The sequence below is a fragment of the Pinus tabuliformis genome, chromosome 8 (assembly GCF_031772625.1).
Source record: "Pinus tabuliformis cultivar Carrire ecotype Pingquan chromosome 8, CPIR1, whole genome shotgun sequence".
NCBI classification, from domain to species: domain Eukaryota; kingdom Viridiplantae; phylum Streptophyta; class Pinopsida; order Pinales; family Pinaceae; genus Pinus; species Pinus tabuliformis.
The window spans coordinates 736847280-736870027 of NC_142294.1; the positions used below are offsets into that span (position 1 = coordinate 736847280).

Here is a 22748-nt window from a genome sequence, read left to right on the forward strand (position 1 = left end):
ATCTAATGATGCATTTGTCTATAAAACTTTCCACTAAAATGGTTTGTGTGTTCACTCAACCTAGTTTGGGGGAGAAAAATCCTTTAGCAATTATGCCAATTGTCTTTATCAAATAATGCATTTGTCTATAAAACTTTCCACTGAAATGGTTTGTGTTCACTCGAAACAAGTGGGTTTAAGGTTGGCTTACACGATTACACGTTAGAGGAATCATTCACATCACAGAATTTTATTTTCAAAATGTAAAATAATAATAATAATTTATTTCTATATGTAAATTAAAATATAAAATAATAATAATAATAATCTAATTTTAAAATCACTGTCAAATTCAAATTTAAATGATGTATAAACCCTGCTATTTTTATTTTTAGTAATTTAAAGACTAAAGTTCACCGAGGTCGCCCTAACCTGCCCTACCCTCTCTGAAAGTGTGTACATCTCAATATAGAGTATGTATGGTTTTGCTGACTCACGGGCATGTAGGCATTATCCTTATAATACTATCTCTAAATGTCACTTATTCATGGTTTTGATTTAGAGCTTGGTTTTGATTTTGAGCTGGCTTAGCTCAAAATCATTGTTGAATAGGTACGCATGTTCCACAGCGGTTGGGAAGCCCACAACAGGGGCTAATAATTTGCATCCATTTAAATATCTTAACATTTGATATTCTATCCGTAATTTGATAAAAAGAAACCTTTGGCATTTTATCGGGGATTACCATTGACTTCAGCAAAACAAGGAATTCATTATTGATTTTTATTGCGTAACAGCAACAACCAATTTTATCAGAAAGGGTTCATGTACAAACCTGAGAATACAAGCTTTCCTTTCAAGTAATGAACTCAAAATCGTGTAGAACACGATGCACTGGAAAAGATTGACCATCTAAGAGATTCATGGTATATTATTGCAGTAGAGAAATTAACTTATATTGTAACGTGGTACACATTTTCCTGTACCTGAAGTAGGTAATGAACTTTTATCTATCTAAAGCTCTCCAAATAATCATGTGAGTACAAATATGCAACAATCGGTTGGGATGCCTCATCTGAGCAGAAAGATATAACAAGTAGTTGAAATGGCTTCGTCTGAGCAGAAATGTGTAACAATCAGTTGGGATGCCTCCATGATGTTGGTGAACAGATAACCTCTTGATTCCAAGTCAAAATTGGCATTGATAAAAGCCTAGGCAGTGTAGCTTACGATGCCAGAAGGCTTGCGTGTTTGGGTCAGTTCATAAAGATCTGATAAAATAGTTTACTGAAGGATGTACAAATAAGGATTCGAGTAATCATCATTCGACCTTTGGCATATACAAGCCTAATCCACCCTGCTGGTAGACACACATTGGTTGGAGCTCTTCAATCGTGTCAATGTCTTTGTACCCATGAACTTCTCGCAATGCTTGCCAACCACGTCGTGCTAATAACTCACGAAGATCATCTTCACAATATAAAGTCTTCTCCTCAGTGGTCACTGTTGGTCGACCAGACCCATCGTAATAACAAATCTTCACTGTCACACCTGCAATAGTGAAATCAATGGCATTAAATATCAATGAACATTCTGCATACATAGTAACTATCAACAAAGTGTGCTAATTCCAACCAAATAATAGGAATAACAGAATGATGTAGAAGCAAACCTGGATCAATATGCAGATTGTAAGTTCGGAGAGGCATGTCACGATCAAAGCAACGGACAACACCATCTTCATCTTCTAGCCAGAATGCTCGTTTCGATCTCAATCCAAACACACTCTTGATGGCATCCTTAATGGCTTCTGCTGAACCATCAATACCTACTCTTCGGGTTACATCACCCCATTTTACAAGAATAACCCTCCCTGCAGGTATACTGCGATCCATTCCCGTATTCCACTGAGGTAAACCTGAGTAAACAGTAACCAAAATTGTCAGTGTGTTCTTACATTTCTGTTCCTAACAAGACAAAATCAAGTAGATAAAGGAAAGTGCAAGCTAACTCACCATTGGCACTAGTATCCCTCCAACTCCATGGACTCATCCCATTTGCCAATGGTGACTCATGTGACAACAAAGACGTTGTTTGGCTGTCATTATCCAACCTTTGGTCGATATTTAAAGCAGGCCTGTCAAAATCTGACACCGACAAAAATTGTCAATTGCCCTCATTTCTACTAATCACAGCTTTGTATAATTGTATAATTTAAACTTGAAAACCGAGAAATATCTCGAATTTGTAACCTAACCTTACAACATCTATTCGATAATTGTATGGGAAACCTGAAATTGTATTCAAAGAAAACGACCTTGATTTCTCTATATTTACAAATTGTAAACTTTTTTTAACACACGATTTTGTGACAATGCCTACCTATCTAGCTCAAACAGATTTTTATAGCAACTGGCAAAGATAAGATAACAGAATGGATGGGAAAGAAAAATGAAAGCAAAGCGCTAGTTAGCACTCTGCAACCAAGAAACTCTTCCGGGGATGATATTAGTGTACCATCAAAGCATAAATGAAGGAATAAAATTATGAACCACAGTAGTTGGTTCGACACTGCGACCAAAAAAACTGATTATGTGATTAATCCAGAAAAACAATCTCAAAAAAAAATGCATAACGTCTCTGATGGTTATTGATTCTCTATGCTCTCCCACAGGGGCATATAATGACACCAACATAACATGTCCTAAACGGCTACAGATGATATTTGTTCGTAGACAAAGTGATACATAAAGCATATCAATCTGTTAATCCAGAATCATTTCTTTCTATTGTTGAACCACGTCTAAAAATGATTATATTTATTTGCAGTTATATTAAAGTTAGTAATATATTGTAAGCTTTAGAATTATCAAGTTAATTCTGGTTAATAGCATAAAGCCTCGCTCTGAAGAATTTTGAATAATTGCATGGCGTTTTTCCTATTTAAAGGTGTCTTCACAATTATTTGTCAGTATTGAATCTCAGGTTGAAGCTTTTGGGGAGCTTCCAGTAAGTTGTCCGTTCTGCTATTGTACTCTTCTTGTTCTGTACCTACTGTTTTTGTTAATCAGATCATATAAATCACCTTCAACCAAATATACGGTCTCAATGACCTCTGGATTGGATTCTTTGGTTCATTTTTGCTGCATATTAGGCATTCTTGCTGTTCTTCTACATCCTCCTGGGCACGTACCTTATTATCTTCATGCTTCTCATGTGCATTTGCCCATAGTGGAATGTTTATGACTTGATGTTAGGTGAGAGGAGACTGAGCTAAAGATCCGACGGAAAAAATTCAAATTTCCATTCACAATAGATCCAAGCAACATGCAGTCAAGTATATCTTCCAGAACAGAGCATATATTAGTTGGTCATGTAGCATATTCCTTGGATCAACCAAATCAAGAAAAAAAATGCAAAATGTCTTCTATTTATCTAGCATTAAAAAAAATTGGGCGCATATTCTCCCACGATAAATAAACTAGTTAAAGAAGATACACTGATACCATAATTTAAAGGACTCGGCCACAATAGTAATATCCCTTCAGTCAAAACAAATCACCAATTACTCGATAAGTCAAAGAAACATGCCTAATAAAGAAGCTTCATTAGAAAATCAGTCATTTTCAGCACAACTTATATCTGGTATGTATCATACACCTAACAATGAAAAGATGAGAGCATTTATGAATAGTAGTGGCCTTGAAGTTGGTGGGCTCAACCTGTCAAGAGTACAGTGGTGGCGACTTCAAGAGTGTTTGCTGTGAGTAATAAGGGTGGTAACCCATGAGGGCCTTTGTGGAGTTGAATGCATCGCATATCAAATATGCAAAATATAAACTTTTAAACAATTGAACTAAATTTTATCCAGTACAGTAAACTTAAACACAAAAGAACACGTTTCATTGATTATAATGTGGCAGGTGCTGGAGGGGCTATCTACAGCCCTAAAGAGACAATTGTATATTCCTATGCACCGAGCCTAGGTGTCATGACCAATAACATGGCAGAAGCCTATGCCTTGCTACAAGGCTTAAACTTGGGAAAAGGAATGAACATCTATACTCATTGTAATCGGAGATCTCGAATAGTCATCAATCATATGCAAATGGATTCACCTTCATCTAATTTTCATTTAGTGTTTCTATTCTGGAAAGAATCAAGCATTTTTGTGAAAACTTTGACAGGGTGCAATAATTTCAAGTCTTAAGGGAAAATAATTCAGTGGCAGACAATCGAGCCAATTTGGCCACTGAGAAAAAATTGTGGGACAATCATTAACGATCACTTGTATCCAACCCATACCATAACCCTATGGTTCCAACAAATTAGCCCACACCAAATCAACACTTGGTGAATTGCACGACCACTCTCTGGGTAGGATGCAATTCCCAACAACTTGGTTGGAAGCCTATGAATGAGATAAAGAAGCCAAGATGGTAATCAATGCCCAAACCAGAAGTAAAAGACTCATTCACCTCTCATATATGCCCTCCTTTGGCAACATTCACCAACCTCTCCATCTTCCCTCCCTTAAGAACCAACAGTTGTTCCAAGAAGAGACAACTATACGCCAATGCCTCTGACTTTCGCATAATTGTGATTAGTATTTCAAAGGGTAAAGAATAAAAATTATTTCAAGACGACTCAACAACAATCCTGAACAAGAATTCGAACACACAATCCCTCCTACTCAAGAAGTAACATGTTAGTTTATGGCAGCATCGGATAGGTGTTCTAGTCCCAAATGATGCTACGAGACTAAGGAACACTAGATCTCCAAAACCCAGAAAAAGTTTCGCGAGATAAGCTTGAGAAACACCTTAATTAGATTAATTTGTCATAATTAAATTAGTTCCTACGCCTAACCTAGGAAAAGTTGTAAATTAAAGTTAATTAATTAAGAATGTTTGAGTTTGCTCTAGAGACTTCTATTGAAGTCTATTTGATCTGATGGAGATTAAATCGTGGTCATTGAGTCTTCAACGAGAGATTATGAGAGCAAGTTCAAGGGCTTGGAGATAGCATCAAAGTCATCAGAGTGATCATTGTGACAAATTGAGCTACCCAGTTCACAGGTTCAGTGAGGGCACAGTTCCAACCAAAGGGAGAGCATCAAAGAGAAAGCAGCAGAAAATTTGGAAGCAAGATTCCGGAGACTTTTCTAGGGACTCTCCAATGTCGAAGAGACAGGAGATAGGAGGCTGAATTATCTACGGAGATGGCAGCAAAAGCCAGTGCGAATAGCCAGAAACCCTAGTGTGAATTGTCGAAAGAGCCATTGATCAGCAACTAGAGGCCAAAGCTATTTCCGGAAGGAGGTGCGAGTGGTTTCCAATGAAAAAAGAAGGTAATATGGCTCACTTTGAGCCAGTTTCCAAGCAATGTGAATTATTCCAAAGCCAGCAGTCTAAGAGGAAATAAGCGGTAGACAATGTGGGGTTAGAGCAGACCAGAGAAGACCGAGTTGATTAGCAAAGGAGATCTTTGATCTCCAGATTATTTTGCCAGTATATTTCTGGAGGATAGCCAGTTGGACATCCAGTTATAATAATTTCCAAATTGCTACATAATAAAATAAACCTTCGTCTATTGCATCGGTTTTCCCTTCAGGGTTTTCTCAAAGACTTTTAGTCCAAAAATATTGGTGTCATTTTTATTGTGTGCATCTATTTCTCAACCCCTTATTTTACTTTCTTGGCGTATTTTTAATTGTGAAGAATGCATCAGTTATTTATTTGTTATTTGTCGTAAACAAATAAACTGCTAACAGTTAGAATAATAAACTCTAGGCGATACATTCAAGGAAATTTCACATAACAACCTTAGCAATTCCTTGTGAAGAATCTCAAATTTCTCTCCATCCCTTATTTGGTTATCTGAAGTTGATTGGGTGTATCAAGAACGACAAGGGGATTGTGTTGATTCATAGTGGTAGCACCCACAATTTCATCCATAGGAAAGTGGCAAAAGATACTTATAGTTATGCTAATGCCATACCTAATTTTCAAGTTATGGTAGCCCAAGGCTACTTGGAAGCGGGAGCAAGAAGCGAGAGCAGGGGCCACAATTTTCAAAAGCTTCCAGGTCAAGAGCGTTTTCAAGATCGATTTTTATATTTTTATATATTTTGATCCCATATATGTCAACAAAAGCATGTGGAACGATGAATTAGTTATAAAAAGCATAAAATTATGGATTAAACCATATAACATCAATCATCTTGTATTTATAATCTTCATCAACCACAAGTCCACAATATCTCAAATTTCATCAATGTTTTTGATAAAATTTGCAAGTAATAAACCCTATTCTAGCACTAACCCTATTCAAATTGCCATGTGGATATGTTTCTGATCAAGATTTAGAGGTGTGTATTTTCTTGTGTTTTCATTTTGGTAACAATTGTTTCAGGTTGAGATTTTCAAATCCACTTCCACCACTAAGGCATGGTTGTTTGGCTATAATTATCATGTTGTTCATTGTTTACCACCAAGGCATGGTTGTTTGGCTATAATTATCATGTTGTTCATTGTTTACCACCAACTACATGTCACCCTATATTGTCAATGAAGATAACATCCATTCAAGACATTCACGATACAACAATGTTTGAAAAGATAGGGCTAGGGGCAAGCTAAGGTTAAGGATAGTCTAAAGGGGCAACAATAGGGATAGGGGGATCAAGTAGGAATGTTTACAATCATTGGGGCTTGTACAAGGATGATTTATATAGCCATCATGGCACCTCTAAGACGAGTGCCTCTCTCCATGCATTTTAGGACCCTTCCCTACAAAACACTTCACCACAAAACCCCTGTGCACGAACTACTCAACCATCTTTTGCTCATAGAATCACAAGCTACTAAAATGAAATGGCAACCACAGTTTGAAACATTGCTCACAAAATCTCTCAATTGAACCCTACATGAACCTCCTACACCTCTACTTGAATCCCTTCCACATCTGTATTGTATATCTGCATGACTCTATTCATGAAAAGCATCCCCACCCACAAAACCTCTACTCAGTACCTCTAATCACAACAACAAAATATCCATAAAATATTCCCTAAGCAATGTGAAACAAAATTCCAAAATTTATAGAATGAAGAAAAGGCTATGCTTTAAAGGTCATGTTCTCATGAAGCTAAATTTAAAGTATGATAGAAACTCTAATACAAGACTCGATATGAAATATTATATATCTTTTTACTTCGGCTAGTAGAGTGAGTAAATCTCAAATGTTCTTCATGTACATTCTTGTGATTAGGTTTTATAGGATAGATTTTGCAAAAAGTGCTAAAGGGATCCAACTCGCTTGAGCTCTTATATCAATCTAAATATACCAACCAAATAATACCAGGATGTTAAAATCGATTGAATATAGCAACTCCAATAATTAAGTAGATGTCAAGAAAATGAGAAAAAATAAACCTAAGATTAACTAAATTCATGGCAAAAGACTTGTATTATTGTTATTATTATCAATTATTTTCAAGGAAACCTAGGGACACTTCCCCACATTTTATGGATGGTGACTGTAGTGAACTCATTCGCAAAAACTATTACACCTCCCCTCCAGGACCTAGCCGCAAAATTTCATCCTATTGATGGTGCTGGAAATTCGTCAACCAAGGGGATCTCACTGATTAGAAGTCTCAATTAGACCTCACACCATTTGGAATCGGAGCCCCATTCGGAGTATCAACCCGGTTACCATATTTTCTTATTGATAAAATTGGCAACTAGGGCCAAACTCCACATGGGTTATCTTATTTATGACAGCTAATATTTTTCTTGGATTCCTCTCTCCCAAAGGTGTAGGATTGATCCAAATATCATCCGATTCCAACATGTACAAATGAAGTTATGAATTTATTTTGATTATGGACAAATTGTCAAGGTCAACCAGCAAACTTATGTTGGCTCAGAAGCCCAACAGTCACGTCTATTCATCCTCAAGGTTTGCTATAAATACATGATGCCTCGTCCTCATTTGGACACACTTCACTTCACACTTCACTTCGCACTTCTCTCTCCCTCTCGTCATTGATTGGGTATAGATTTTTGGGCCTCTCCCTCTCCACATGTCCAAAATTTCAGGAGCGAAATTTAAGAAGGCCGAAATTTCAAGAGAGCGAAATTTCAAGAGGCCGAAATTTGAAGACAATTTGACCAAGTGTTGACCAACATGCATTGACCTCCTTTGGCTGTGTTTTTGTGAGGGTTATCTCTATTTGGGCAGGCCACATTTCTAGGCAAATAAATTAAATCTAAACATTGATTGTTGACCAGTGTTGACTGTAGCTAGGGCTGACCGCAAGTGGGCCATTTGACCAAACTTTGACTAGGCTGAATTTCACTATTTTGAGGCTTGTTTTATCTTGTTGTTTGGAGACTGAAGTTGACCAATTTGTTGAGGGTCAAATCTACCCTGTTGACCAACGTTGACTTTTTTGGTTAGGGCTCTTTTGTTGTTTTTATAGATTATCAGATTTGTAAATTGTACTATCTCTCTCTGTTGAACTATTGAAGACTAAAAGAAGATTTGATCAAGGGTTTCCCCACATTGGGGTTTGTCCTTAGCTGGTGCCACATCTTGTGTCCTCCTATCTTGGCTTGTCTTCTACTGTTTATGTTAATGTTCTATCTGCATTTTAATATCATGTTGATGTGATTGCTAATCTGAATATTGATACTGGGCTAATAAAGAAATTGAAGTAAAATTGCTCTAAAGCATAGAACATACCATTGTTGCCTAAAATTAACACTTGTAGATTTGCCTTGGCTTTAACTGTCAGTGAGAGAGAGAAACGTATTGTGCCTTTGCGAAAAGCAAGTGTGCCTAGTGAATGTTCAATTGCAGGTGTATCTAGGTTCTTCTACTGCGGAGGGAGGAGAGGTGAGTTTCTAAGAGAGAGGTAATAGTACCACCCTTGTAGAGGCGCACACAAGTGAAAAGATAACCGCCTAACGTCAAGTAGAATAGTCCACATAGATGCGACGATTGTTACAACCATTACAACACATCTTCAATTAGATAAGTACTAAAATAACCAAAATAGTTCAACTACTTTAGTACATGTGAAAGAAAACATGAATCATAAATATTCACAGAACAGTCTTACAAATATTCACAATCCATGCATGAAAACGTGTCAGCCATTAGGATTCAAGTATTAAGTAAAAGTCCCAAGATACATGAATACAACGAGCATCACTAGCTCCAATAGTGGAGCATTGGAGCCATGACTTGCTCCCCAAAAGTACTAACTTTGTCTCTCTGATGCCTTATGGGAGAAGCCAAGGTGAAAAGTCCTTTTCTTGTACCATGAGGGTGTATATATAACAAATGGGGTGATCCTTCACCTCCCTTGTGACTCTTGGGCTACCCTCATGATTGTTCGACTTCTCTATGACCTTTTGACTTCCTACATGACTTTTCACATTACATGAATGACTCTTGGACTTCCACTTTACATTATATTTCTCCAATATTGAATTACATATTCCACAAAATGATGTGGCACATGATGACTCATGACATGACATGAAATGACACTGATGATATGGACTACATGATGACATGGCAATGTCAGGGTATTCTTTGTTGTTGCTTGATTTGTGTCGTCTGAAAGATGGATGATGACCTTCTTCTTTTTCCTCCAAAACGGCTTGGAGATGAGGAGTCTTCAATGTAACTTGATCTCCAGTTATTGTCTCAATTTGATGTCCCTTTGCTTCCTCTTGATTGATCAGCTTGTCTTGCTGCGAATGAAGTGTCTCCTGGCGGTCTCCATCTTCTTCATCATCATCTCGTCATGATATGACAGAGTACCTGTGTTTTCAATTCACTCATGACAAGACATTAGTCCCATAAACCCCTAGTCTAAGATGTTGCATGATGATCCACTGGCTGAGCCGAAAACGGGTGATAAGATGAGGGAGAGGCTGAGTGACTGCGAAATTGAGCAGCTCATGTAGTCAAGGGTTAGGCTTGAGCCTTGAGGCTGGACTGAGGAAGAAGCCTTGAGTTTAGGAGCTCAATGAGACAGGCTGAGGGGTTGAGCATTGATTCAGCCTACTGCACAGTTTTGGAAGGCAAAGGAGGTTGGTGACTGAGCAGTTCATGAGCTCAATGCTGAGGCTTGAGCCTTGAGACTGCGCAATTGCATAGTTCAGGAACTCAAGGTTGAGGCCTAAGCCTTGAGACTGCGCAATGCGAAGTTCTGATTGGGCAGGAGAGAGAGATTGCGCAGTTTTTGATGTCAAAGGTTGAGCTTGAGCACTGTGATTGCGCAGTACACAGTCTTGGAAGGCAAAGGTTGCACATTGCGCAGTGCCAAGGGACAAGGGTGTTGCTTGAGGGCTGGGACTGTGCAATGCGCAGTTCAGACTAACTGGCCTGGTCGGGGAGTTTTCCCAATTGCACTAAGTGTTGGATCAATGAGATGAAGATGAACAAGAAAGAGACTCTGAGCATGATAACACACTTAGATCACTTGATGACATGACAAGGAACACTCAGAACATATGAACAACATACCTTCCTCAATGCAACAACTTTGTGACAGCTCCTACCAAGTGCGACACAAAAAATACACTTTGCGACAAAAACGGCAACACTGTGCGACAGGGCTTGAAACTTTGGAAATGAGTGTAAAACATGTTTACATGATAAGAACAACTCATTATCACAAAGATTGCCCCTTGAAACAAACCAAAACTCCACTTTACGTGATAAGCGACATTTCCCACGCCAAAAGATGACACTTCTGATATGACAAGAAAAGTGTGAACAACACTTGAGATATGCGACCGACAATGGAAGCAACACATGCCAGAGTGAAGATAACATGAAAAAGACACTAATTAAAGTGAGCGCAAGCAAAAGCGACAGTCAAAAGTATTAAAACGACACTCACGAAAGCAAGGGTGCGCAAAGCAACAGTTTGGAAAACTCACCAAAATAGAAGTACAAACGCATCCAAAAGTGAGAAATTGTCAATGTCAATGCGCATTGACTGTCGACATGGATTCAACATAGCGCAAGCACTGTCTTAATAGACTGTGCTAGGCTTATTCGAGCTTGCATGAAGAAGTGCACTCATGAATTCATTACAGACCGAGCATATGCAAGCAGCTGACTTCGACACTTACAATCCAAAGGGTAGCTCAAAGACTTAATAGAGCTAGAAGTGACTACGGAAAAGTCAATCGAAAGATCCACGATAGGCTCCAAAATTCAAGTATAGACAAAATTTTGGAGGGTGTTTGTCACAGTGACAAAACAGCCCCACCTTTGCCTGCCACTAAACCCATCAACCCTTATCATAGGAATCCAACCTGAGTTGAAAATCTAACAATGTTGTATTTTAATTAGCTTTGTTTCTCCTTAGGTTGCATATATATAGAGAGACAGAGACAGAGAGAAAGGGAGCCCATTGGGTTAGCTCAATCATTTTGATTAAGCAAATTTCAAGGCAAAGATTGGTGATAGATCATTGGTTCAAGTCCAACAGAGTCCCTTTGTTTTAGTAGTACAAGTTGTAGTCCAACAAGATTTACCACAAGCACCATTCATAGAATGTGAGAAAATGCTTAGAGGATTTCTCTAAGAACATTTTCCATGGAAAAAATAAAATGATTTTATATATATTCTATTATAGTGATGACTAGTGTATCTATTTTAAGTCCCCTAACATGGGGACAAAGGGATTCAATTATCCAACACAACATAGAATCCAACCCCCCATCCCCCAAAAGGAAAAAAAACATGTCAACAAGATATGTATGTGCATGTGGCAATCAAGTTGTGGTCTAGCAACAACTTGGATCAATTGTCATGACAATGACACAAATTTAAACCAGGGCAAGCTCACTACCCCTCAAATGGTGTGGCTCTATCATATTGACTTTAGTTACCCTGTTACCAAAATTGTACAAGCCTACATACCCACGAATCAATTGTTTTGAGTGGGCCTTTATTGCACTTCCATAACTCAAAACCCACACTTTCTTGGTGCCCACATATCAAACATCTAGGTCACGCATGGGAGACCCATCCGACAAAGGACACATAGGACCCATGTGTTTAACACATGAATTCGAGAGATAAGAAAACTATCCAATGTGTCATATTTTTTAACTAATCTATTTATCTCTAATCAATATTGCATATAATTACATACATATATATCATTCCAAAATGACAAAAGTCTTGGTCCTCATGGTTAGCTTGTGGAGCTTTTGATGGATTTCTCCAAAGGATTTGTTGAGGGCTATAGATGAGTCTACATGATCTGAGAAGATGCTTGTTGTATTCAATGCCACATTCATAGCACTTATTCCCAACATTGAAGATCCTTCTTTATTCACAAACTGCAAAGCCATTTATTTGTGTACTTATACATATAAAAACATGACAATGTTGTATATATAATAAATAATAAAACCATCAATTGGGGTTATCTCGTGTGGTTGGCCAAAATAATTATTATCTTCCCCGCCTAGGTTCAAATCCCTATTAGTGACATGATGAGCTATAATGCCTTAATAAATATTGTTGTAATGGCTTCATGCGTATAAATATTGTTCTATTAGCTTCGAGCCCTCTTGAACTCTTAAGTATTCCTGTGGGTTGGCCTGCTACCAGCAACATCACTCCGACCCTCAGGCTGAGAGGTGTTGAAGAATCTAGGGCAATTAGGTTAATGAGATTCTTCTCACGATGATAACTATTTGTGAGGTACTTTTTACCTTTTCATATTAGCACAATCTTCTCTTGTTATTATTAGAGTGTGTTTTCTTACTTCATCAAATAGTTACCAAAATAAAAGAGACAAGAACAAAAGATGTTGGCTTTCTACCAGGACCAAAACCTCTCACTCTTTGAGAGGAAAACCCACACAAATTCCTTATAGAGATTCCAATTAACGACTACCAAGATCAAGACCCTAGACCGATGCGGTCACTCCCAGACCAAGACATAGTCATCCTTCTTCCTTGATTCTTCAATTTCTTCATGGCAACAAAACATGATCCCTACAACATCCAAACATTGTGATATATCCCTGAACTTTGGCCCCATAGAATTGTGCATCATACCTTCTTACTTTTACTGGCACCAAGTTGCATCATGCAGCACCTAGCATCATTGATCATCATATTACTATTGAACATAGCACTTGGTATCACTGAGATCTAGCATCGAGCATCACTGAGTACCATCTTGTTAGCACAGCACTCAGACCTTATCCAAACTGTACCACTGTGATATGTCCATCCGCATTACAGTTAATATATGCTGAGACAGTGAGGAATATATCACTGTAATGTCACCCCAAACTAGTCTGCACTGTGATCATTGTGGTAACCGAACTCCTTGTTGTCTTGACCACCGAGAACCTCAGAAAATATTTCGATAAGATTGTTGTGGATGATCCACACCTCATCTCTATTCTACCCATCCAAAATCTCAGAGATATATCAAACTATCTCCCTTCGTTGTCCCATCTGAATTGACTATGATTGCTCACCAAACACTGAGATCTGAACTTGACTTACCTATTGCCCATTCAAGACAACAAAGAGATCTGTTGTACGAGACAATAGAGATCTGCAAGATTCTCTCTATGATTCATCATCAAAACCTCAGAGAATCCAAACTTTTGTATGTCCATACTCCATTACCAAAACCTCAAAATAAGTATGAACTTGTCTTCTGCTTCTGCCATCCGAAATTACAGAGATATGCAAAGATTTCCCATTGTGGAAATGCAAAGGGTATAGGCTCCTATATATAGTTGTTTGCCCCTACATTTGAGCCGACATGACCATTTGAAAGGGCGTGTCTCCATATGTGAGCCGACTTGTCATTTGTATACATTCTGAGGCCGACATCAAGAAGAGGATCACTGTTCTTGTCTATTGGAGGGCTTCTAGTCAACTTGTAGACCTAGATACATTCTTTATATGCACAAGAAGGGTCATACATGACATTGATTTTAAAAACAACAACAAAAATCCCTTGCTCATGAAACCCATGAAGCAAGCCAATTACTTTCTTTATTACATCATCTACATGTCATTATGAAGACCAAACCTAGTTACATTCTACAGCACTCCCTCTTAATTAAGGAGGTATTCATAATGGTATTTGGTCATTCTCAATCTGAAGAATTTCTCATAAGAAGAATCAGATTGGTAATCCATCTGTATAGCATCATAGTAACCAACATTGTTTCCACAGCAGGGCCTTGACAACTCTATATTTCATCAGATCATAGCACAATGTTGGCGAGGTACATACCCACCCCGGTGTTCACTGAGTATGACCTTCTAGGACTATTCTTATCCTTGGTTTCCATCCCTCCAAGAATATTGATCCTCTTGCCTACTATTATCTTGGATGCCCTACGCATCCTCAAAGAGCATCAGATGCCAGATGATTACCCAATCCTCCATTCTTTCTTCCCAAGTGAAGACAAGAATGTTGTGTCTATCTCTCCCTCTCAACGAGGGAAGATATGTCCATTCATGTAAAGGAATGTACCCAAGCTCCCTCTGACCATGGACTTGCCCAAGCTCCCTCTTAATTAGGGACTCTCCTTTTCATCAACAGTGTCTTCTTCGTGGGTCCTTCCGCTGCTTGATCAATTTATTTCCTTGATGTCATTCAGTCAAGTTTCTTCCTTGTAGGGCATTAGCCATCGATCACTTTCTTTCTTGGTTCGTCATGTCATTCCTTTCTTCATGGAAAGTGGCCTTCTTGGTACATATCTGGAACCTTCTTCATATGGCTACTGCTTTCTCATCATGCTTCTTTCATGAATTTCAATCCACCACATGAATGCTAGTTGTACTTGCACTCACAACTCTTGTTCCAGTAGCCCTGCATGAACCTGTCCAAATATTATTCAAGAAATCAAAACATAACATCAAATCAAATAGTACCTTACGAGGTGACATCTTGTAGGTATCAACATCCTGCATCCATGTTGACACATCTCCCAAAGATATCCATTGTCAAGGGTATCCATCTTTTTCAGACTTCCATCAGAGCCTTCATATCTTTCCAAGAGATTTCCTAGTCAAATCTCCTTGGTCTTTTGGATGTTGATTACCTTCATCATGGTTGCATATCTTACGATCTCTTCCTTCCTTACACATTCCATTCCCAGGAGCTTCCAATCAAAGTTCCTTAATTGTAGTCAACCACCTCATACTTCATATGAGGACATATTATGTTGATTTCATCTAGTGTGACTTATGCCTTCCTGCATCCTTTCAGAGGAGGAGATCTTTTTCCCTTGATCATGCTTCTCAAGATAGAAGTAGTGATCCATGTTACTTGCAACCATACGACATGACTTTATAATATTAAATACAAGCATACATACCTCATTTTACCTTTAGGTCATCTAGGCTTCTCTTAGCAGCTTCCTTGATTGAAAAGACCTTCAATCCCTTGATCTGCTTCATTTCTTATGGCATCATGCCATCATCCCATGAACTCCACAAGTTGGAGTTTCTAATGAAACACTTGCTTCCTTTCTCGATCGGTGAATCCTTTAATGAGAATTCTATCTCGCATATTCTTATTCAGCAGATGTTTCCCTTTTAACTTGATGTACGGTGAGACTTGTCCTGGATGACTTCTTCCTTTGATCTTCCAATGAGGTCACCAAGAGTTATATCTTCCAAAGTTGACTACAATAGATTTTGTTCCAGCAATCCTTCATGTTTTCCTATGGTGGTGTCACGAGCTCTTAATGCTTCTACTTCCTTGTTCTTCCTTCTTTCAACTTCCTCCATTTCTTCGGTGAAATGGACTTCTTCTCGATTCTTCTTGTTATTTTCCTTCATAAGCTAAGAACAATCTTTCCTGTAAAGTACATAATCTTTTACTTCCAACAAATGTTTGAGTCCTCAACACTTTTGCCCTCAACTTCTCCTCTTCTATCTTGCATAGAAATCACAAGTTGAATGAGGTAACTTACTTATGCCATGAATTTTGTTACCCTCGTGATGATGTCACAAGTTCTTGTTGCTGATGTTCCCATGATGTCACACCGCATCTTATTGTAGACATAACCTATGCAGGATCTAGGAGCCATAAAGAGACCTATAGTGGGAGAGACTATCTTAATGATTTCTTACTCTCTCTTACCTTGGAATTCCTTTCCTCAACTCCTCTTATCCATTCTAGTGATATGAACTTTCTTTTCTTGTAATGTTCATAATTTTTTTTCCAACGTCTTTGATGTCTCCAATATTGTTTATGTGAGAGGACCTTAAGAGTTCCTCCCTATGAATTCAAAGGAGACCTTTTTCATTGATATGTTTAATGACTTCACTTATCTACGAGGACTATGATAATCCTCCTTATTCCATGCAAGGACCTTTAATGACCTATCGAACTTATAGTTCTCCTTGCAACCACGAAGTCATTTTACCAGATAAATTAACGAATGAAACATACTTACTTGACAAGTGAAGATGATTTCTTCTACTTGATCACGATGATGGTTGAAGAAGTATTAGAGCTTCCCCTTGGATGATCCTCTTTCAAATGAAAAAGCCTTTCTCTAATAGAAAACGTTGCTCCTTTTGATGAGGATGAATTTTTGCTTCCTCGGATGATCTTCTTCTAGGGCAAGGAGATGATCCTTGTTTGTTTTATAACCTTGAATATGATGACAATGCCTTCTCGCCTTCAATATGCTTTGCCTTCTTTTGTAGTGTAGATCAGAACTGCTTCTAGGATTTCGACTTTCTCCAAGATGATGTGATCTTCGTTTTTAAGGTCCTTTGAGCTACCTTGCTTTGTAGACAACTTGATGAGGGTCTTTGTGGCCTTTTGATGACTACAGAAACAAAATCCCTTGCTGTTGTAGACTGCTTCTTGTAGATCTTGATTTTTTAACTTGTTTGGATGCCCTTTTTGAAACTTGATCCTTGAATGTCTCTTTGTTTCCCTTCATTTGACTTCATCACCTTAGCTCTCATACCATGTTGAAGAATATAGGGAAAATAGGTTAATAAGATTCTTCTCACGATGATAATTATTTGTGAGGTACTTTTTACCTTTTCATATTAGCACAGTCTTCTCTTGTTATTACTAAAGTGTGTTTTCTTAATTCATCAAATAGTTACCAAAATAAAAGAGACAAGAAGACAAGATGTTGGCAACCTGCTAAGGCCAAAACCTCTCACTCTTTGACAGGAAAACCCGCACAAATTCTTCTTATGGAGATTCCAATTGACGAATACCAAAATCAAGACCCTAGACCTATGTGGTCACTCCCAAACTAAGACACAGTCATCCTTCTTCCTTGATTCTTCAATTTCTTCATGGCACCAAAACATGATCACTACAACATCCAAAGTTCCAAACGTTGTGATATATCCCTAAACTTTGGCCTCACAGAATTGTACATCATACCTTCTTACTGTTACTGGCACCGAGTTGCATCATGTAGCACCTAGCATCACTAATCAACGTATTACTACCGAGCACAACACTTGGTATCGCTGAGATCTAGCACCGAGCATCACTGAGTACCATCTTGTTAGCACGGGACTGAGACCTCATCCAAACTGTACCACTATGATATGTCCATCTGCATTACAATGAATATATGTCGAGATAGTGAAGAAGATATCATTGTAATGTCACCCCAAACTAGTCCGCACTATGATCACTGTGGTAACCTAAGTCCTTGCTGTCTTGACCACCGAGAACCTCTGAAAATATGTCGATAAGGTTGTTGTGGATGATCCGCACCTCATTTATGTTCTACCCATCCAAAATCTCAGAGATATATTGAACTGTCTCCCTTTGCTGTCCCATCTGAATTCATTGTGATTGGTCACCAGATACTGAGATCTGAGCTTGACTTGAATATTGTCCATTCCAGACAACAGATAGATCTGTTGTACGAGACTATAGAGATATGCGAGATTCTCTCTATGATTCATCATCAAAACCTCAGAGAATCCTAACTTCTGTATGTCCATACTCCATTACCATAACCTCAAAAGAAGTTTGAACTTGTCGTCTGCATCTACCATCTAAAATTATAGAGATATGCGAAGATTTCTCACTGTGAAAATACGAGGGGTATAAGCTCCTATATATAGTTGTTTGCCCCTACATTTGAGCCGACATGACCATTTGAAAGAGTGTGTCTCCATATGTGAGCCGACTTGTCATTTGTATACATTCTAAGGTCGACATCAAGAAGAGGATGATTGTTCTTGTCTATTGGAGGGCTTCTAGTCAACTTGTAGACCTAGTTATATTCTTTATATGCCCAAGAAGGGTCATACATGACATTGATTTTAAAAACAAAAAAAATCCCTTGCTCATGAAACCCATGAAGCAAGTCGATTATTTTCTTTATTACACCATTTACATGTCATTATGAAGACCGAACCTAGTTACATTCTACAACAAGAGGGAGGTTGATTTCTTTCCTCATAATAACTATATATATATATATATATATATATATATATATACACTAAGTCACCAGGTTCGTGTTCGAGTTCGAGTCGGCAACCTTGAAATTCGAATAAAGTTCGGCAACTAAAATTTTGTCGATAAGTTCGACATATAGCAATTTGAAAGAAAAAAATGTATATATATTAAGGGAAACTGATTGCTATAATTCTTTAGTTGAGTTTCTATTCATGTCATAGAATTCCAACAAGTTTTGTTTCCAAGGAGGGGGTCAAGCTCATGGGAAACTTGCATGTTACATTGTTCCCACAATCTATTGATGTTGTACAAACCTTCTAGAGTTGTTACCTACATTATAAGTTCATCATAATTTGCACATTAGCCATACATCTTGTTTTGGCTAATCAATACTAAGAACAATTGTGAGTTTCTTTCTCCCTTAACTATGGAGTGGAAGGTTGGTTATAGATAACCTTGGAGCAATTTGATTAAGATGTTAAATGCATGACAATCACTTCTCATCAACCATGGGTAACCGCCCTTTGTCATATGAAACATTTTCAAATCATTTTCTTACTTTGAAACCTTGTCTCTTTTTAAACTAGTTTTTGAGTTCATTATTATTTGACTAATAAATTTGTATATTTATTATCAATTTCATATATATATTGTTGTTAGTTTTATGTTAAATTTGTTTGCAAAGTCATTCTTGAAATGAACTTATAGTAAAAATCATAACTTAATGATTATCATTATTAAATTCCAATAAAAATAATAATTAAAGAGAAAGTTTCTATTTAAATTAGAACCTTAGAAACACATAAATACACACTCCACCAAATTGAGTTTTACCCAAAATACCACATAACAAACAAACCACTTAAAAAAACAAACCACTTAAAATAAAGTAATTTTTAAAAAAATATAATTATTTAAATTAAAAAAAAAAAACTTCCACCAATAAAAAAATTCTTTTTTTAAAATTTCATATTGATAAAATATAACCATAAACTTACCATTTATTAATCAATGTGCCCAAGGAAATACAATAATAAATCTTGCCTTCTCATTGGATAGAAAATGTGACCATCAAAAGCCATTAAGTTGCACAATGCATGACCCCAAAAAAATAGTAAACTCAATTGAGAGGATCACTTCATTGAAAATAAAAAGGGGAATGTAAGAAAAGCAAGGATCTTTCCTCGCAGGAAAAGTTGCGAAGCTCCTGTCACAGCGATTCACTTTTTGCTCTTTCCTACCCGAACCCACCCCAAACACGTCAACAATCCGGTTATAAGTCCCCCAATGTCACCCGCAGCTAATGAAGTTTATTGCATCTCTGCATCGTAGGGTTTCCTTCAACAGAGATCCGCCCACTATACGAAAAACAGATAATTTGTAGACTGGGAGTGTAATTGTGTATCAAACGATTCAAACTGAAACCCTCCACACGACGCAAACAATGAAACTAACCCTCCGGCGAACAATGAAGCCCACAATTGATTTGGAAATTTTTTTAAAACAGCAAAAAAATTCGAACCAAAAACGAACTTAATCGATTTTGTTCGGCATTAAATTCGAGTTCGTTATTAGATTCGAGTTCGCCATTAAATTCGGCAAACTTGAACGAATAAGTTCGTATTCGTTTTAAGTTCAACAAATTTCGAACTTAATTCATTCAAATTCGTCGAACCTGGTGACTAAGTATATATAATGAAACTAACAAAATGAATAATAATTAAAAAGGCATGTCTTAAAGGTCATTACTATTCATAAGGGTACCCTTAAGTTATATTTAAGTCAAGCCCCATTCATTGTAACAACATTCATTATTCACTATTCATTCATTCTTCACAAAGTAATATATCATTTATTGAGCATTGAAAATATCATGCAACATTTGGTATCAAAGCCAACCATATAGCGAGTGTTTTTAAAGATCACCATCGTACTACCCTAACGTTGCCACCATGCAATCCACATTGTTTGTCGCCATTATACAAACCTACAATTGCCATTGTACAATCCACAATGTTCATCACCATACAACCACCAACCTGTCCATACAACAACTCACACTATCTGCTATGTCCGTACATTCCCACCAACCACAATGTCCACTTTTGGCCATATAATCCTGATAATTTCCCTATACACTCTATCAATACAATCCCGACCATATGTTTTAAGTTGTGTTCGTACATTCAAAGTAGTTGCATCTGTATGATGAGCATTGACATAGTTAACTTAGGAAGGGTATCTTTTAGAAATTAGAATAATATAAAAGCTTTAATAAGTTAGGACAATATAAAAAATTAAAAATTAAAAAATATATATAGTTAAATAATTATATATATGAGGAATTTGTACTTAAAATTCAATCAAAATAGTTCGAAAAACCCCACCAGTCACTAAGACAATGTCTATGAGCAAATTCGATGCAAGGATTGTCAGAATGAAAGAACAACAAAAACAAAGTAATGAAAAGCATGTGGCACTTAGGAGTTAAGGGAAAAGCATGCACTGTTAGAAATACAAATCAATCAAAATCGCAATGTCATACAACAAAATCAAGCAAAGCTAAAGAGGTTGGTTGATAGAAATCACGTTGAATTAAAAGACCAATTCACTATATTAGAAAATCTCATAATAAACCTTGCCATGTCACAAAACATAGCCAATCCATAACAAAATTCTTTCAATACTTCCAACCCATTGACCTCACCTAACATACAAAATCCACAAATAAATATAACTTCGAGCACTTAAGGGAACCATGAATGAGGCATTTCGACCCTACCAAAGGAAGTTTCTTTTGGTTTTCTTTGACAACATTCTTGTATATAGTAAAACATGGGATGAACATCCAAAGTACGTGGAGCAAGTTCTTTCTCTTCTAGAAAAGAACCAATTTTATGCAAAGATGTCACAATGTACCTTCAGAAAAGAAATAGATTATTTGGGATATGTGATATCATGGCAAGGAGGGAAGGTAGATCCCAACAAAATTAGGGCAAACACACAATCACCCGAGCAAACTAACATTTCCAAGTTAAGATAATTTATGTGTCTAACAAGATACTATCAAAGGTTTATTTAGTTATGCTCATGTAACCGCTCCCCTAACTGTGGATATTTGTGTAGCATCGAGAGGTATTCTCGCATGCCAAAAAGGCCTCCTAAGTTGGCCAAAGAAAATTGTACAAAATAAAAAAGTCAATAAATTAATTAATTAATTAAAATAAATATATATATATATATATATATATATATACATATATTGGGCTTCATGTAGGCCCCAACTATCAAATCGGCCGCAATGTTTGAAGAGGTGAGACCCTTGGTAAATTTCTCAAGTTGACAAGTATAAATACACATTTGAAATTCCTCAATTTGGACCAATTCGGATCATCCAACTAATCTAATCTAGCAACTACACGTGGGAGTAAAAGGACGAAATTACAATGTTTTGACTAAATTTTTCAGTTTGACCAAAAGCATAGCACCAACTTGTTGATTGACAAAGTTGACAAGTTGTGTTTGATCGAGTTTCTAGCTAACTTTTACCACAGAAAAGAGGCTTTGTTTGACCAAAATTATGGATAGTTTGGTCATAGAAAGAAGGATCTTTGATTGCAGGTTTGACCACATGAAGTCAACCACAAGTCTGAGTTGACTGCAAGGGTCAACCACACACCCGAAGTTCACTACAAGACATTGTTTGACTAGGTCGAAAGCTTATCAAAAATGATGATTTTAAGGGTTTGACCAGCATTGACTAGTTGATATTTTGACCAAGTTTGACTGGTATCTTTGATCTAGATTTTGGCACAAATTCCTAGATTAATTTTGGAATTGTAATTATTGTTGAATAACAATTTCCTTGAAAAGACAAATGTGTTGGGTTTTAACCAAGGTTGGGTTTTCCCTAACATTGGGTTTTACCCAAGGTTGGGTTTTCCCTAACATTGGGTTTTTCCCAAGGTAAAATTGTAATTGCTTAATGATATATGTGAAATAAGATAAATTGATTGAAAATCATTGGAAGTAATTATCAAATTAGAAGATCAGTTTCTCTTAAAGAAAATCAACACTAACAAACATTCTAAAAAAAAACTCATTCCAATGGAATGATAAAGCAGAAAGATGTTTTGAAATATTAAAGGAAATTGTGTCCACCATACTAGTATTAGCAACTCTAGATTTTTCAAAACCTTTTCAGAATAGGGGTAGTGTTGATGCAGGATGGCCCTCCAATGCCATTCAAAAACAGGAAGCTCAATAAAAGGGAATGTTTAAAA

General features: G+C 37.1%; 1 protein-coding gene across 1 annotated transcript in view; it reads right to left on the reverse strand.

The window, feature by feature from the left end:
* Window positions 1–1180: 1180 nt before the first annotated feature.
* LOC149237687 (trihelix transcription factor GT-1-like) overlaps window positions 1181–22748 on the reverse strand; it is a 47952-nt gene continuing 26384 nt past the window's right edge. Inside the window, exons 2-4 of the mRNA XM_089372748.1 lie at window positions 1995–2126; window positions 1652–1897; window positions 1181–1530 (exon numbers count right to left, since the gene is read on the reverse strand). Of these exons, the coding sequence (XP_089228874.1) occupies window positions 1301–1530; window positions 1652–1897; window positions 1995–2126 (608 nt within the window). The 3' untranslated portion in view covers window positions 1181–1300. The remainder of the gene's footprint in view (window positions 1531–1651; window positions 1898–1994; window positions 2127–22748) is intronic.